Source organism: Microcebus murinus, chromosome 16, assembly GCF_040939455.1.
Source record: "Microcebus murinus isolate Inina chromosome 16, M.murinus_Inina_mat1.0, whole genome shotgun sequence".
Classification (NCBI taxonomy): domain Eukaryota; kingdom Metazoa; phylum Chordata; class Mammalia; order Primates; family Cheirogaleidae; genus Microcebus; species Microcebus murinus.
Window position 1 is genome coordinate 40,760,706 of NC_134119.1, and position 16,005 is coordinate 40,776,710.

Below are 16,005 nucleotides of genomic sequence, written 5' to 3' on the forward strand. Positions count from 1 at the left end.
CTTTCTAGAACTGCAGAAGAGCAAATAAATAAAAAGTAGGTAAAAATATACAAAATTTAAACAGAAAAAAAAGCCTTTCCTAAACATGAGGCACAGTGTAAAATGTTTTTCATGCATTGTGGCATTTAATCCCCCCTACAGTTCTGAGACCAAGGCTGTTACTTTCCCCATTGTACAGATAAGGAAACCGAGGCTTCGAGAAAGAAGTTAAGCGCTGGTACCCAAAGTCATGCGCCAGGGAAGAATTCTGCGCCTATTCGCCTATTCGGTTCTGGGGGCCAGCAGGGGATGTTCGGTGCCCTCTTCTCCCGCCAGGCCAACCTCTGCAGACAGGAGTCATTTGCCACCTAGGGCCCCTCCCCTCCGCACGGAGGAGCTGTGTGCTGTCGTTGCGACCCCGCTTCCCTAATCCCTCCACACACACGAACAGACATGCACCGCGCAAGCGCAGGCGGCGGGGAAGGGCCGTGCGCGTCCGCGGGGCTGAGTGGGGTGGGGCGGACAGAGAGCGGGCCCAAGCCCACCACGCGCAAGAATTCCCGGCTTGGAGCCTTCATTCCCCGCGCTCTCAGGAAAGGCCGCCAGAGGGCGCCTGCCCGGATCTGGCTGCGACGGCTAGGTGGCCGTGGGAAGCCCACATCTGCCCAGCAGGTGCCCCGGCCTAGAGCAAACAGGGGGCCGGGAGCCCCGGGGCCTTGGAGATAAGACCTGGACAGGATATATCCCGCGCAAGGGTCGGGGTGCTGGGGTGCGCAGGTTCCGGGGACGGCGTCGCTGCACGCGCCCGGAGGGCGCCCTCGGAGAGCGGCCATGGATCCTGTGCAGGCAGCAGGTGAGCCCTCACCTCCCCGGCGACACCCCTTGAGAATTACGAAGGACCCCATTGTACAGATAGGAAAACAGAGGCCCAAGAAAGCAGCCTACGGAGCTGCAAAAGCAGGATTAGAACCTGGGACTCCTGGGTCCCCTTCTCGCTGCTAAGCCCACCCTCCCCCCTGGCGCCCAGGAGTCACTAAACTTCTTTTCCTTCCATTCCCTACCCCACCCCACCCCCGGGCCCCATGCTGAAGCTGTGTTAGCCATCTTTCTGTTGCTATTTCTTGGCAGAGAAGGCCAGCCGCCCCTAACCCAACCGCAGCCCCGCCCCTGCCCCCCCCCCAATTCCGTGAATGGGCCTATTCTGAGCAAGGTCGGGTGGCTGTGGCTCACTCCAGGCGGCTTCCTTCCGGTCCCGGATTCTTTTCCCCCTTCGCCTTCCAGGCCTGGTAGAAGAACAGAAATCCCTCTGGCAGGGCCCGTCGTGGGAGGGTGACTGAGCTAGATGTGCCAGCGGCCGGGGAGGTGGGAGGGTGGGGGATGCCTTCTGGAGCTCGGCCGAAGCGGAGGCCAGCATCCCTGGGCAGCGTGAGGGTGAAGTGACAAGGGGCCTTTGCCACTCCCCATCCTTTCCCACGTGAGAAGCCTCTGGGCCTCAAAATCTTGATTAAGGTCCCGCTCATCCTGCTCTTGGTCTGAGCCGACATCTCACCTGGTTCCCCACCTCCGCCCCAGGAATCCGAGAAAGTCAAAATAGCCACTGCCTCAACGTCCATCGCCTTTCCAACTCCCTCGTTCTATAGAGAAAGGACCGTGGTCCAGAGAGCGTAATGTCTCGAGTCACACAGCGACATCTGGCAGAGTGGACAGAACCTGGGACTCCTCTGAGGGGTTAATCCTTGAGTCAGGGAGAAAGGCTCACAGATGCCCTGGGGAGGGAGGGGGAGTGGACTGGCGCGAGAGGGGAGGTCTGTAAATAATTCCTCAAGAGTTGGCCAAGAAATTAACACCTTGAGGACATTCCTGGGGGTTCCTGGAGGGACGAAGATTAGGGCAGGGGTGACCCCATTTGGGCCGCCTTGTTGGTGGGAGCTCAATTTGGAAAGGACCCGACGGAAGCAGGGAAAGGCACCGCAGGTCAGATGGGGGCATCGTAGGCGGTGCGTCGCTGCTGCAGACGGTCGCCTGGTCTGGCTGGACGCCTGCCCCCTGCAGACCCCTCAGCGCCCCCGGACTTTTTGACTCACCTGAGCCTGCCGGACAGCTCAGAGGCGCGGCTGCAGAGCGGAGCCGACGGGCGGAGCCTCCCGGGCAGTTGGACCAGGTAACGGCGTGGGCAGCGTGCCCTAGGTGGGGACTGCCAGGCAGCTGGAGCGCGCGGAGGCGGCGGCCGCATTTAACCCGGGCTGGCGGGTGAGGCGGGGGAGTGCGGGCTGCGACCCCTCCCACTGGCAGGGAGCGACCCCCCTTCCTCTCTCTGAGGGCCGGGGCGGGGCGAGCCCGGCGCCCCCCGTGCGGCCACCTAGGAGCCGCAGGCGCTAGCTGCGGGCCGGAATCGGGCTGCCGCGGGAGGCTGGGGCGGCGACACTCCGCAGCCGGAACGCGTAGGAAGCCTACCAGGCACTTCCCCGAGGAGCCCCAAGGGGCGGAGCGGCCCTGGCTCTGGCCGCCGACTGCCTGGCCCCGCTTCCGAGGGCGCGGCCCTACTCTCGCCCTCCGCCGCCCCTCCAGGAGTGAGGAGAGGCCGCGGACTCCGTCCTGCCAGGAGGGTAAAGGCCTCAGAAGGACAGCCTCCGTGTCCATGGCTCTCCTCCGGCCCCAACCTGCTGTCCCCCGAGTCTCTGCCATCGCAGACTCCTTTACACCTCCCTGCAATTGCCTGGGCCTCGGCCCCCCGCCCTCACCCCCTCAAACCCCGGCCGAGAAGCGCCGGGCTCTGCCTGGCTCGCTCCGCAGGACCAATGCGGCCGGCCTCGGTTCCCTGTAATCGAGGGAAGGAGAGCGACGCCGCAACAGGCCGCGTCTCACGGGAGGAGATGAGTACTGCTTTGGCCCCAGAAAGACTCGGATTCCCCCGACCCCCACACCCCACCCCCGTCCTGGAAACGCGTTTGGGGGCCCTTCAGTGTTCGCAGGCGTCTGCCGGCAGGAGGCGACCCAGCAGACTGGGCTGCGCGACCAGCAAAGGCTGTGCCCCTCAGGCATTCTTCCCCTGGGGTGGGGAAGCTTAACCTCTGCCAACTCCGAGGGCCCTGCCCACCTCTCTCCATCCCAGAGCCAGCGTAAGAGAGGGCCTTTGTACCACAGCCACGTGTCCCTAAGGCCCTGGGCTGCAATGGGCGTCCGGCCAGACCATCAGAGTGGCACCTGGGTGGTCCCGATGGGCTCCATGGAGGCCCCATTGAGCACCTTGCCGACCAAATATTTAGCCCACGACTTCACGACTTGCACCCGAGCCCCCTCCTTACCTCCCTCTCCCTGACCCTGTGGAATGTAGAGCCGCCCCACCCCCACTTCATTTCCCTCAACCTGAGTGCTTGGGCCCTGTGCCGCCTTGCCCCTTGACTCTCCCTGGTGCCGGCTGGTTGCCCTGCCCTCCCCCCACTCCCAGGTCATCCCCAGAGCATGCCACCATCCTGAGGGAAGGGGTGCGCGGGTGCCTGCAGCAGCGGTGTGAGCAGACAGTGCGGATCCTGCACGCCAAGGTGGCCCAGAAGTCATACGGAAACGAGAAGCGGTAGGTGTCTCAGGGGACCTCCCAGTCCCTGCAGCCTTCAGCCCTATGCACCCTCCACCCATGTGGCCTCTTTTAGAGCCAGGGGAGGCCTCAGGGCAGAGACCCTAGCTTTTGGCTGACCAGGGGCCTTAGCTCCCACTTTGCTCCATAGCAGAGCCTCCCTGTGAATCTCCTGACCTCATCCGTTCACTCACTCGCCCACTTATTCATTCATTCATTCAACAACTACTTACTGAGTGCTTACCATGTGCCAGGCTCTGTGGCTCTGCTGGGCACTGGACATACAGCTGAACGAGACAAATACAACCCCTGCTCTCGTGGCATTTTCACTCTGGTGTGGAAGAGACAGACAGTAAACTCCTTATAAACCCGTACACAAGATAACTTCCAGATGATAATGAGCATTAGAAGGAGAACAGAACAGGGCACTGTGATAGAAACTAAAGGTGGGGCTACCTTAGGTAAGGGCCTTTTAGGAGGTGACATCGGAACTGCGACTTGAATGCTAACATGGAGCCAGACACCAGGAAATCTGGGGAAAGCATGTTACAGTTAGAAGGAACAGAAAATGCAAAGAACTTGAGGCTGTACCAACGAGGCCTGTTTGAGGTTCAACACTAGTCCGAGTGGTTGGAATCAGAGACAGAGGGAGGAGTTGTAGGAAATAGTTGAAAGGTAAGGGGGGCCGGAGCATGGGAGGACTTTAAATTTCAAAGCAGTGGAGGACTTTAAGAAGAGGAGCAACATGATTTGACTCATGTTTTCAAAAAAGCACTTTGTGTGAGAAACAAGTTGAAGGGGGGAGCAGTGGCAACAGAGGCAATTTGGAAAGTGACTCAGTGGCAAAAAGTAACGCCAGAGGGAGGAAGACCGAGGTTGTAGGAACCCAGGGGATTCTGGGTTTTGAAGGTGGAGAGGGCAGGGCTTGTCGATGATTTGAATGAGGGGTGTGAAAGAAGAAGGCTAATGGGTGTTAAGGGGGTTCACAGCCATGGGGAGGCCTGCGGGGTGTGGGGGCGTGCGGAGCCCAGGGTTCTGTTGGGTTCATGCTACCTTGCGATGCTTACAGGCCAGCCGGGTGGAGACAGATACAGGAATCCAACACTCCCTTATCTCCGCAGGTTCTTCTGCCCTCCACCCTGCGTCTACCTGTCCGGTCCCGGCTGGAGGGTGAAGCCAGTGCAGGGCCAAGGTGAGGGCGGACTCCAGGGCTGCCCGTCTACTCTGGCGGGAGGACCACGCAGCCGGGCCTGGGCGCGGCGCGGTTCGCGGTTGCAGTCTCGCCGCGCCCTCTGGCGGGCAGAACTAAGCTTGCCTGGCACCTGAGTGCTTCCCGAGTCCCGCCAGGGCTAGCCCGCGTCCCTTTCCAGTTCCCCAGGCCGGGGAGCCCGGGCCCACCGTCTGCGGTTACATGGGACTGGACGGCGCGGCCGGCAGCGCCGCGGAAACGCAGAAGCTGAATTTCGAGGAGCAGCCGGACTCCAGGGTGAGCGCGCAAGAGAAGGGGTTTGATTCCTGCCCCCCTCCCTGCCGCTCCCTGGGAAAGGAGGGCTTCTTCACTCCCTGCGGAAGCCAAGACGTGGGGAGGGAGGCTGGGAGGCCGGGGTGCTGCCTTGAGGCTGGGCCCGAAAGCCTGGGTCGAGGGGCTTCTTGTCACCTCCGACGGGGCGGACGTCGGATACCTGCGGGAGGTTGGTTCATCCGGCGGCGGAGGGCTGGAATGAGACGGCCCCGTCCCCGCGAGCCCCGCAGGAATTCGGTTGCGCCAAGACGCTGTACATCTCGGACGCAGACAAGAGGAAGCACTTTCGGCTGGTGCTGCGGCTGGTGCTGAGCGGGGGCCGGGAGCTCGGCACCTTCCACAGCCGCCTCATCAAGGTCATCTCCAAGCCCTCGCAGAAGAAGCAGTCGCTGAAAAACACGGACCGTGAGCGGGGCGGGGCTGAGCGCAGGGCAGGGTGGGGAGGGGCAACCAAGTTAAGAGCCGCTAAATTGGGACAGGTGGGGGTGGGGGGCGCTGGATTATAGGGGTGGGGTCAGAGTGAAAAAGGTGCAGTCTGAGCCGGGAGAGGGGAGGCGTGTGGGTGAGTGGGTGCGGCTTAGGCCTGGCGATGAGAAGAGGGAAGGATCAAAAACAAAGGGGAAAGGGGATGACACTAGACTCCAGGGCGGGCGTTGGGGCCCAGAGCAGACAAATGGCCCACAGGTGCTGAACTAGGGACAGATTAAAAGTGGCCATACTGGGGCAGAGGAAATTCAGTTAAAAGTATATACGTATGCCTGGCTCTGTGCTGGGTGCTGGATCCCTGTAAAATAAAGGCAGGTGTCTGTTCTAGTGGAAAGCGCAACCTAGCAGGGGACACACAGAGCGGATCAAAGAAAAAATGTGAGATTACCACAGTCCTGGACGCCAAGTGGCAAATCCCAGGGCTGGGGGCTCTAAGAATATGGAGGGGAGAAAAAGCCTAATTAACAATGGCAAGAGGCCAGGCAAGGTGGTTTATACCTGTAATCATAGCACTCTGGGAGGCCGAGGTGGGCAGATTGCTCGAGGTCAGGAGTTTGAAACCAGCCTGAGCAAGAAGGAGACCCATCTCTACTATAAATAGAAAGAAATTAATTGGCCAACTAAAAATACATAGAAAAAATTAGCCGGGCATGGAGGCACATGCCTGTAGTCCCAGCTACTCGGGAGGCTGAGGCAGGAGGATCACTTGAGCCCAGGAGTTTGAGGTTGCTGTGAGCTAGGCTGATGCCACAGCACTCTAGCTTGGGCAACAGAGTGAGACTTTGTCTCAAAACAAAATAATGGCAACACCAGACGACCATCACCGAATCACTGCGAGGTGAGTGGGTTGGATAGGGCAGCTTTCCTGGCAGGCATTAAGTTGCATTGTCCTATCTGATGCTTGTCCTTGTGTCCCTGTGATGTAGGTACTATCACTGTTCCTCTCACTTACACAAGGAAAATGAGGTTTGGAACATTCATCCATTCATTTAAGAAATATTTAGGCCTACCACCTTCCGGGTTACTTGCCTAAGATTGCCCAACTCAGAAGTGGCCAAGCCAGGATGAAAACATGAGTCAATGTGACTGCAGAACCCAGCCCCTACCCCTCCACCACACTTACTGTCTGTCTGTTACAGACCGTTGTAGAATGTCTCAGATCCAGGCAGTGTTCTGGCTGGGCCTCAGTATTAGGAAAGGGGCAGAGAGGGGTGAGTGGTATAGTGCGATGGTTAGGAGCCCAGATTCTGGAGCCCAGTGGCCTGGGTTTGCATCCTGGCTCCGTCATTTGCTAGCTGCATGATCTGGTGCAAGTTGCTCTCCTAAGTGGAGATAATATCATCTGCCTCAGAGGGTTGTTGAGAGACTCGGAAGAGCCCATGCATGCAAAACATTTAGAAAGAGCCTGGCGCACAATAAATTCTAAGTATTACTCAAGGGACAGGAACTTGGACTAGGTGTAAGTTGAGCACCTACAGTAAGCCTAGCACTGTGGGAGGAGAGTGGAAGGTGACCCACCCCGTGCTTTCTCCCCAGTGGCCAAAGTCAAGTGAGAAAATGCAACCATGGCTCTGATCATGTGCAATAGGCTGGAAAAGATCAATGTCAGGCTCTAGGAACACAGAACTGCAATCTTGGCTTATGTACCCCCTGTGTAACTCCTGCCTCATGCCTGCTCCCCAGCTGGGATATAACCTCCTCCAAGAAGGCCTCCTTAACTCAGCCCTTACCACTTCATACTGAAATTTTATATTTGTGTCCCTGTCTTCCCTCCGAGACTGTGAACTGTTCCAGAGAAAATCTGAGTTTAATTCACCCTTTGGAGCCCAGCACCCTGCACAGTGCTCGCCACAAAGAAGGCACACAGTGATAAAATTCTGGCAGGCATGTCAGCGCATGCCTATAGTCCGAGCTACTTGGGAGGCTGAGGCAGGAGGATCGCTTAAGCCCAGGAGTTTGAGGCCAGCCTGGGCAACATAGAGAGACCCCTGTCTCTTTAAAAAAAAAAAAAAAAGTTGTTTTTTAAATAAAAAATATTTTTAATGTATAAAAGTGTTTTAAAATTTCTGTTTGTTGAACTGAAGGATGCCCAGGCAGCAAAAAGGAGCCGACAAAGGTAAGGAAGCAGGACTGCAGCAGGTACTAGATAAATATCTGTGAAATATGAAAACCCAGTATGGCTAGGCCGGTGGGCGTGTTAGCCAGCCTGGCACAGGGGACACAGGATTGGAAATTGTCTGGCAAGTCCAAGGACCATGCCAGGCCAGGGGACCGACTCCACCTCCCCCCACAGTGTGCATATCCTCGGGCTCAAAGGTCTCCCTCTTCAACCGCCTGCGCTCCCAGACGGTCTCCACACGCTACCTCTCTGTGGAGGATGGGGCCTTTGTGGCCAGCGCGAGACAGTGGGCAGCCTTCACGCTGCACCTGGGTAATCACATCTGCGGGCCGGGGCAGGGCACTCCATGCACAAGGTCATTTAATCTTCACCACAACTCCTCAAGGAAGGGAAGCTTTGCCCTATGAAACTGAGGCTCAGAAACACAGTAGACTTGCCCAGAGTCCCAGGGAGTCAGCACTGGATCCAAGCTATTCTGATTCCATTGTCCACGCCCTTTCCCCTCATACCAGCTAAGCTGCCTGCCCCCCACCCGTGCCCCCCACCCCTGGCCCTAGGGCAGACGTTTGTGAGGATGGAGGCAAATGACCTCGCCAAGATTAGAAACTTCAGCTTCAGCTGCTGCCCTGGGTGCCAAAGCTTCCGCTGCCGGTGCCCATGTGGGATGTGGGGTGGAGCCAGAAGGCAGGGTTTGGGACAGAAACTTGAGCCCCTCAAAACCCTTGTTCTTTCCCTTTTTGACCCTTAGCTGATGAGCACCGTTCCCAAGGGGACTTCCCGCCTCGGGAGGGCTACGTGCGCTATGGCTCCCTGGTGCAGCTTGTCTGTACCGTAACCGGCATCACGCTGCCTCCTATGGTATGAGAAGGGAGGGCGTCCCTGGAGGGGTCCCCCTAGATCCACATAGAGGGTATGGCCCACATGGGCAGAGCTGGAGAGTGAGGACCCAGGCATGAAGATACCTATCCTCGCTCTGGGGATACTTTGCAGGACTGGGCAGAAGTCAAGGGGCAGGGGGACTCTCCTAGTGCCCACGTGGCTATCAGGGTAGCAGAGAACTGGCTGAGAGGACAGCCTCTGTCACCCAGGCACCTTCTTACCACCCTTCCATTGCAGATCATCCGCAAGGTAGCCAAACAATGTGCACTCCTCGACGTGGATGAGCCCATCTCCCAGCTGCACAAGTGTGCATTCCAGTTCCCAGATGGTCCTCCAGGAGAGGGTGGCACCTACTTATGCCTTGCCACGGAGAAGGTGGTGCAATTCCAGGTGAGAAGCAAAGAATGCCGGAACCAAGCATCCAAGAAAGTGAGAATGCAGAGAACCGCAGAATGTGAGATCATCGTCACCATCGTGGTTGCTACTTACTGAGCAGTACTGCTCACCATGGAATATTAAAATCATAGACAGAATGATAGCATGCAGAAAAATACTAATAATTAATATTACTGAGCAATACTTCTTCCCAAAGAAGTTTAAAATCATAGAATGTTGGGATATAAAATTGCAGGATGTAAATAAAAGTCATAATAGGTAATAGTATTGAGTAAAGACTATTAGAATCATAGAATGTTAAGACATACAATATGGAATATTGTAGAATGTGGAAAATACTGTTAAGCAATATTACTACCAAAAGAATATTATCATAGAATGTTAGGAGATACAATCATAATATGTAGAAAATAACAATTATTATTGAGCAATATTCTTTCCCAAAGAATATTAAAATTGTAGAATGTTAAGGCATAGAACTGCACGAGGTTAAAAAATAGAATTCTAGGCTTGGTGTGTAATCACAGCACTTTGTAAGGTCTAGGCGGTAGGATATCTTGAGGCCAGGAATTGGAGACCAGCCTGGGAAATATAGCCAGACCCATGTCTCTACAAAAAAAAAAAAAAAATTAAATTAAATTAGCCGGGCATGGGCCGGGCGCTGTGGCTCACGCCTGTAATCCTAGCTCTTGGGAGGCCGAGGCGGGCGGATTGCTCAAGGTCAGGAGTTCGAAACCAGCCTGAGCAAGAGCGAGACCCCGTCTCTACTATAAATAGAAAGAAATTAATTGGCCAACTGATATATATATAAAAAATTAGCCGGGCATGGTGGCGCATGCCTGTAGTCCCAGCTACCCGGGAGGCTGAGGCAGAAGGATCACTCGAGCCCAGGAGTTTGAGGTTGCTGTGAGCTAGGCTGACGCCACGGCACTCACTCTAGCCTGAGCAACAAAGCGAGACTCTGTCTCAAAAAAAAAAAAAAAAAAAAAAAATTAGCCGGGCATGATGGTGCGCAACTGTAGTCCCAGCTACTCGGGAGGCTGAGGCAGGAAGATCCCTTGAGCCCAGGAGTTGGAGGTTGTTGTGAGCTAGGCTGACGCCACTGCACTCTTGCCCTGGTGACAGAGCTAGACTCTGTTTCTAATAAAAGAAAAGAAATCAGTCCGACGAGCTTATTTTACTCTAAGTGAGAGAATTTAAGGTCTTGTCCAAGCTCACGGGAAGGTAAGCCGCAGAGCCTGGGACTGGTACCTCTGTTGGGTGCCCCGTGGTGCCTAACGCGGAGCGCTGGCGGCCTCCTTGGAAGCTTCTGCCTCCGCCCTCCGGTCTCCCCAGGCCTCTCCCTGCCCCAAGGAGGCGAACCGAGCGCTGCTCAACGACAGCTCTTGCTGGACCATCATCGGCACGGAGTCGGTGGAGTTCTCCTTCAGCAGCAGCCTGGCGTGCACGCGGGAGCCGGTCACCCCGGTGCCCCTCATCAGCACCCTAGAGGTGAAACCGGGCGCGGGGGGCGCTGGAACGCGTGGACACGGCCTGCGCAGGCAGGCGGGGACGCTAGCGAGGGAGGGCGCGGGTTCCGGGCCCAGCCCCCACCCCAACTGGCTCCCCCTCCCCCAGCTGAGCGGCGGGGGCGACGTGGCCACGCTGGAGCTCCACGGAGAGAACTTCCACGCGGGGCTCAAGGTGTGGTTCGGCGACGTGGAGGCAGAGACCATGTACAGGTGTGCGATGGGGAGACAGCCTCCCTTGGACCCGGGGGAGCGGGGAGGAGTACCTGGCATCAGAGTCACCGCAGCCCCAACCCTGGTGCTCCACCCACCCCCAGGAGCCCGCGGTCCCTGGTGTGTGTGGTGCCCGACGTCGCGGCCTTCGGCAGCGACTGGCGCTGGCTGCGCACGCCCATCACCGTGCCCGTGAGCCTGGTGCGCGCCGACCGGCTCTTCTACCCCAGTGCCTTCTCCTTCACCTACACGCCCGAGTACAGCGCGCGGCCGGGCCCCGCGGGCGCCCCCGAGCCCGCTGCCGACGCCGACGCGCTGCTGGAGACCATCCACCAGGAGTTCACGCGCACCAACTTCCACCTCTTCATCCAGACTTAGCGCGGCCGTTTGTCCAGGTCTTCGGCCCTGCTTCCTTGTCCCTTTGCTGCGGGAGGGCAGCAGAAGGCTCGTCTCGCCATGGAAACCCCGTCTCGCGGGCCTTGCGTGGGTCACTCGCTCGTCCTTAGACACTCAGGATGACACAACCTGAGTGAGGCCGTCTCTGTGTCCAGTGCCTGTGGCTCTCCCTGCCTTACTCTCTTCTCACTGTCTCTAAATCAATCAGTCTCAATCCCTCCCCAGTAACCTCCTCTCTAGATGTGTTTGTGTGCCCTATCCCTCCATCTGCCTCCCTCCGGCTCTCCCGGTGTGTCATGCACTCACAGTTTTATGCACTCCTAGAGCCAAGCCTGAGGCATTTACCCGCCAGACATCTGTGTCCTCTCTGGCAGGGACGACATAGTTTCACACATGCAGGCATGGGGCACCGCCTCCTGGAGCACGGCCAGTATGCCCTGGAGCACCAAATCTGACCTGGAGCACTAGGTCCCACCTGTCATACTAGGTCTCTCCTGGAGCATCGGGTCTCACCTAGAACGCTGGATCTGGCCCTGGAGCACAAAGACCTGCTCCTCCTTGTACTCCCTATGGCTGGAACCAGGCACAGACCCTTGCCTGTGTTTGCTTTCTGGCCCACAGCTTTGGTGGCTGGGCACGTGCCTAGACAGTGGCCAGGTCTTGCTATTTTTTTTTTTTTTTTTTTGAGACAGAGTCTTGCTCTGTAGCCCAGGCTAGAGTGCAGTGGTGTCATCATAGGTCACTGCAACCTCAAACCATTGAACTCCTAGGCTCAAGTGAACCCCCTACCTCTCAGCCTCCCCAGTAACTGGGACTACAGACATGTACCACTATGCCTGGCTAATTTTTCTATTAGTAGAGGCTGAGTCTCGCTCTTGCTCAGGCTGGTCTTGAACTCCTGAGCTCAAGCAATCCTCCTCCCACCACAGCCTCCCAGAGTGCTAGGATTATAGGTGTGAGCCACTGCACCTAGCCTAGGTCTTGCCATCTTAAGTGTTCCCCAGTTGCTTCTCCCACAGGCCCAGTAAGATGTAGTCCCGAGGCTCAGGGATTCCTCTGCTGTGCTAAAACCAACCCTATCCAAGGTAGAGTCTGATCTGAATGACCCACCTCCCCAGGGAGGGAGGTGCCCCCGTGTACTTCCCTCCACCCTCACATATACAGAGACAGAGACAGAGAGAGAAACCTGCAGAGAAAAAAGGACCACAAATCTGATGGAAGAGAGAGCCTTTTTGACCCTTTCTGGAGGAGGATTGGGTTCAGAGGCAGGTGGCATCCCTGAGTTTCTGTCCCTGCCCAGGGGGACACCTGTCAGCTCTGGGGATGAGTTGCCCTACCAGCTATCTCCCCATCCCAAGCGAGGATGCATCCCAGGCCCAGAGGTAAACTCTTCAGAACAAAACTTTCCCAGGACAACCCGGGCAGAACTCCTGGGATCGACTGGACAACAGCACAGCCAAGAGGCGGCTTCTCATGGGGCCCATGGACAGAATGACACTCCATCCCTATCAGCCCACCCACCCTCTGCCTAGTCTGTGCTTTACAAGGAAGCAAAAAAAGCCCCCCAAAACTAAAACAAACAAACAAAAAGCCCAGGCAGAATCCTGCCTTGAGCTATTAGAACTAACGACACTGACATCACAGATGCCAGCTACCTGTGCCAGCCTCTGGTGGTGCCCCATGGGAGGACTGGTCTGACATGTGGGTTCCGGGTTCTAACCCCCTGGGGCCCTTCTTTGACTTCCTGACAAAGAGCTCGTTTCCTGTAAAATGTCTCCCCCAGAACATGGAAAGTCCCATGAGAAAAATGCTGACGTTTCCCAGAGGGAAGGAAGTATGGTTTGCTCTGTAGACTCCCCAAAGTCTTGACTAAGTTCCGTCACCTGCCAGCAGCAGGCTGAAACCCACTGCGAGAAGCAATGGAGAAGCCAATTTAAAGCCTGGTGTGGTCCCCTGAAGGTGACTCCTCACTGAGGAATGCAGAGAACAAGTTGAATGGGAAATGTCCCCAAAATGAGTGGCTGCCTCAGGAGAGATTCAGCTCACTGTGCATCAGTGGGGTTGAAGCAGGAAGCCATTCATAGGAGGCTAAGAGGAGGTTCATAGCTTGGCATGGGGAGTTGGGGCTCCAGAGCCACCCAGCCCTGCCCTGCAGGGCTTTCTCCACCACCCAAGGTAGGATTCCCGGAGGCCAAAGCCCAGACCCAGCCATGGAGCTCTGTCTTCTTCTTCACCCCTCACAGGGGATCCTATAACCCTTGGTCCCACCAAGACACCCACCTGGAAGTCTGTGATCCCAAAGCTTTAGCCCTGGCCCATCTTCCATTTGCTGGACCTGTCCTTGGAGGTCCTCCTTACACTTTAGCCTGAATCCATCTGACATCAAACTCCCTTGCCTCTCTCCCAACCTCCCTTGGCAGCACCTGATCTTCTGCCTCCTTCCCCAAAACCATCTGGTCACCAAGGCCAAGGGACCCCACCTTTCCTTCCATGCTAGAACATGCTGCTTCTTCTCTTCTCCCTCCACTACTGCCCTGCCAGGTCAGATGTCATCTCCTCCAAAATTTCCTCAACCACCCCAAGTAGGACCCAGCTACAGAATTTGTAGAGCCCTGTGCAAAATGAAAACGCATGGCCCTTTGTTCAAAATTTATTAAGAATTTCAAGACAGCGATAGGAGATGATGGAACCAAGTACAGGGCCCTTCTAAACACAGGTCGCACACTGGTAAAGTCGGCTCTAGCCCTAGGCTTCCTTCTTATATTCCCGCAGAACCTCGCTGGGACCCTGTCTGTCTCCACCTTGGATCAAAGGGCTTTACGTACATGCCTGTTGTCCCCTCTAGACTGTGAGTTTCATGTGGAAAGGAGCTCTTATCATTGTGCGTCCTGGAAGGCTCATCACCATGCTTTGCACGTTGAGTTGGTTTTCAATAAATAGCAAATGCATTACTTTGCACTGGCAGATATTTGGATATTGCTAATGCAAAGTTAAACCAGCAGGTGGCACTGTTCCCCTCCCAAGCATTGAGTTTTCATTTATTTATGTGTATTTAAAAACTATTAGGTTCCTTAAAGATAATCTTAACTTTCTTATGCTCTCAGGATCCTTTGGAGGTTTAGACAAACAATTCTATATACTTCCATGGAATTTCCAAACACTCTAAAACCTATTTACATATTTAGTCCTCTTCACATTAAAATCATCTACTGAGATATCAAAAATTAGATATTCGGGTCACAGTTATGCACACCTATAAAGCAAGCTACTTGGGAGGCTGAGGCAGGGGAGGATTGCTTAAGCCCAGGAGTTCAAGTCCAGCATGGGCAAAAAAGGGAGACACCCCAACCCCTCCCCATTCCTCCCCAACACTCACTACTTCCATCCCTCCACCCCCATCTCTGAAGAGAAAAAAAAAAAAAATTAGACATCCGGGCCACACCACAGATCAATTGTATTAAAGCCTCTGAGGGTGGAGCCCAGGCATCTGCGTTGTTTGCAGAGACCCTCCTATGTGACTCCAGAGAGCACCCAGGGTGGAGAATCATTGCTCTAGACCATATTTCTCCTCATTTTATAGATGGGGAAACTGAGGCTCCGAGAGTGGAGGCTAAGGTCACAGCAGGTTGATGGCAAAGGTTGTCGTTGGTTCAAATCCTGTACTCCTGACACTAAGTCTGGCGCTCTAAGGTTCTGTTAATCCTCATTCTACCACGCTGCTGGTTGTAAGCAGAGTGTGTGTTGCAGGGGGCAGAGAGTCGGGGTGGGATGGGGCAGGCAGAGAGAATAAGGCCAAAATCTCTGTCCTAAAACCTCCCAGTTTACCAGCTCTCATGCTGCCTGAGGTTCCACCATTAACATGTTCGTCTCCCAGTTTAAGAACTGACCTTGGGGTTTCTTTCTCTTTCTTGTTTCTGTTAAGTAAGGTTTTGTGCAAAGAGAAACTAGTTATAATCACACGGCATGGGTAAGATTGTAGACACCCTCCTCCCTGGAGAGGATGTGGGTGGCTGAGCACAAGGACTTGTGAAGATGACAAGGGAGAGAGAAAGTGGCTTTAAGGGAAGTGAAACCAATACATCTACGTGCAAGGTTTTGCCCAAGGGCCAGCTCTGAGAAGACTCATTTAAGAAAAGGCCTCCTAGTTAGGCTTGGCTCTTTTCCAGACCCCAAGGGACAAAGGCAGGCAGGGTAGGGGTGGTACAATAATGCTTTCAGAGGGCAAAGTGGTAAACACCTGCCATAGCTGGCTGCCTGCCAACAGAGGGGCACCTTCACCTTGGCTAGCTAATGTAACCTAATCATTAACTTCATGGTATCCCATTATATTTACAGGTCCTGCAAATACTCAAGGGGAGGGAATTATACAGGTCATATACAATAGGAGGCAGAAATCTTGGGGGCCATCTTGGAATTCTTCCTTCTCCCCGAAACCACACAGCGTGTCATTGGCAGGGGAGATCTGCTTGGTTTGTCAGCCTTCCCATGCCCCATGCATTGTCCCATGCAGAAGTCAGTGCTTCTGCTGCCTCAGATTAGCAGGTTCATGAATGAAAATGGCCCAATGTTGTCCAAGATCCATTTTGCATCCCCTGCTCAATTCTCGGAAGTAATACCGTGCCAGTCGGAGTTAGCTGTCCAGACAGATTAGCCCTAGTCCAAGGTTGACCAGTGATGGGGCTGCAAATGAGTGTTGCCTCCTGGTGTTCCTGCCCCCGTGTAGTCTCCTCTCGTAATGAATAGGGCTGACCTAGGTGGCCAGTATCATGGAACTGACAGTAGACGACTTCCAAGGCTAGGTCATAAAAGACATCATAGTTCACACCTGGCTCTCTTGGATTACTTACTCTGCACAAAGCCAGCCACCGTGTCACGAATATAGTTAGCCCTGTGTGGGTCCACATGGTGAGGAACTGAGGCCTCCTGTCAACAG

At 55.3% G+C, this 16,005-nt stretch overlaps 1 protein-coding gene across 2 annotated transcripts; it reads left to right on the forward strand.

Moving 5' to 3' along the window:
* Positions 1 to 618: 618 nt before the first annotated feature.
* On the forward strand, positions 619 to 11,054 carry RBPJL (recombination signal binding protein for immunoglobulin kappa J region like). Of its 2 annotated transcripts, none has more exons than XM_012780419.2 (12): positions 619 to 832; positions 2,032 to 2,140; positions 3,428 to 3,553; positions 4,675 to 4,745; positions 4,924 to 5,039; positions 5,306 to 5,480; positions 7,855 to 7,992; positions 8,429 to 8,538; positions 8,797 to 8,949; positions 10,291 to 10,446; positions 10,573 to 10,676; positions 10,781 to 11,054. In XM_012780419.2, the coding sequence occupies exons 1-12, from the start codon at positions 811 to 813 to the stop codon at positions 11,052 to 11,054; spliced, it is 1,554 nt and encodes a 517-aa protein (XP_012635873.1). In that variant the 5' UTR covers positions 619 to 810. The 2 variants fall into 2 exon arrangements, with proteins under 2 accessions (XP_012635873.1, XP_075867267.1); XM_076011152.1 differs by having other exon boundaries at positions 10,784 to 11,054.
* Positions 11,055 to 16,005: the final 4,951 nt, after the last annotated feature.

Excerpts from the sequence above, each read along its gene's own strand:
- RBPJL (XM_012780419.2), top strand. The coding sequence starts at position 811 with ATGGATCCTGTGCAGGCAGCAG. Across the intron at positions 5,040-5,305 it reads AGGAGCAGCCGGACTCCAGG|GAATTCGGTTGCGCCAAGAC; the intron begins GTGAGCGCGCAA and ends CGAGCCCCGCAG. Across the intron at positions 10,677-10,780 it reads GAGGCAGAGACCATGTACAG|GAGCCCGCGGTCCCTGGTGT; the intron begins GTGTGCGATGGG and ends ACCCACCCCCAG.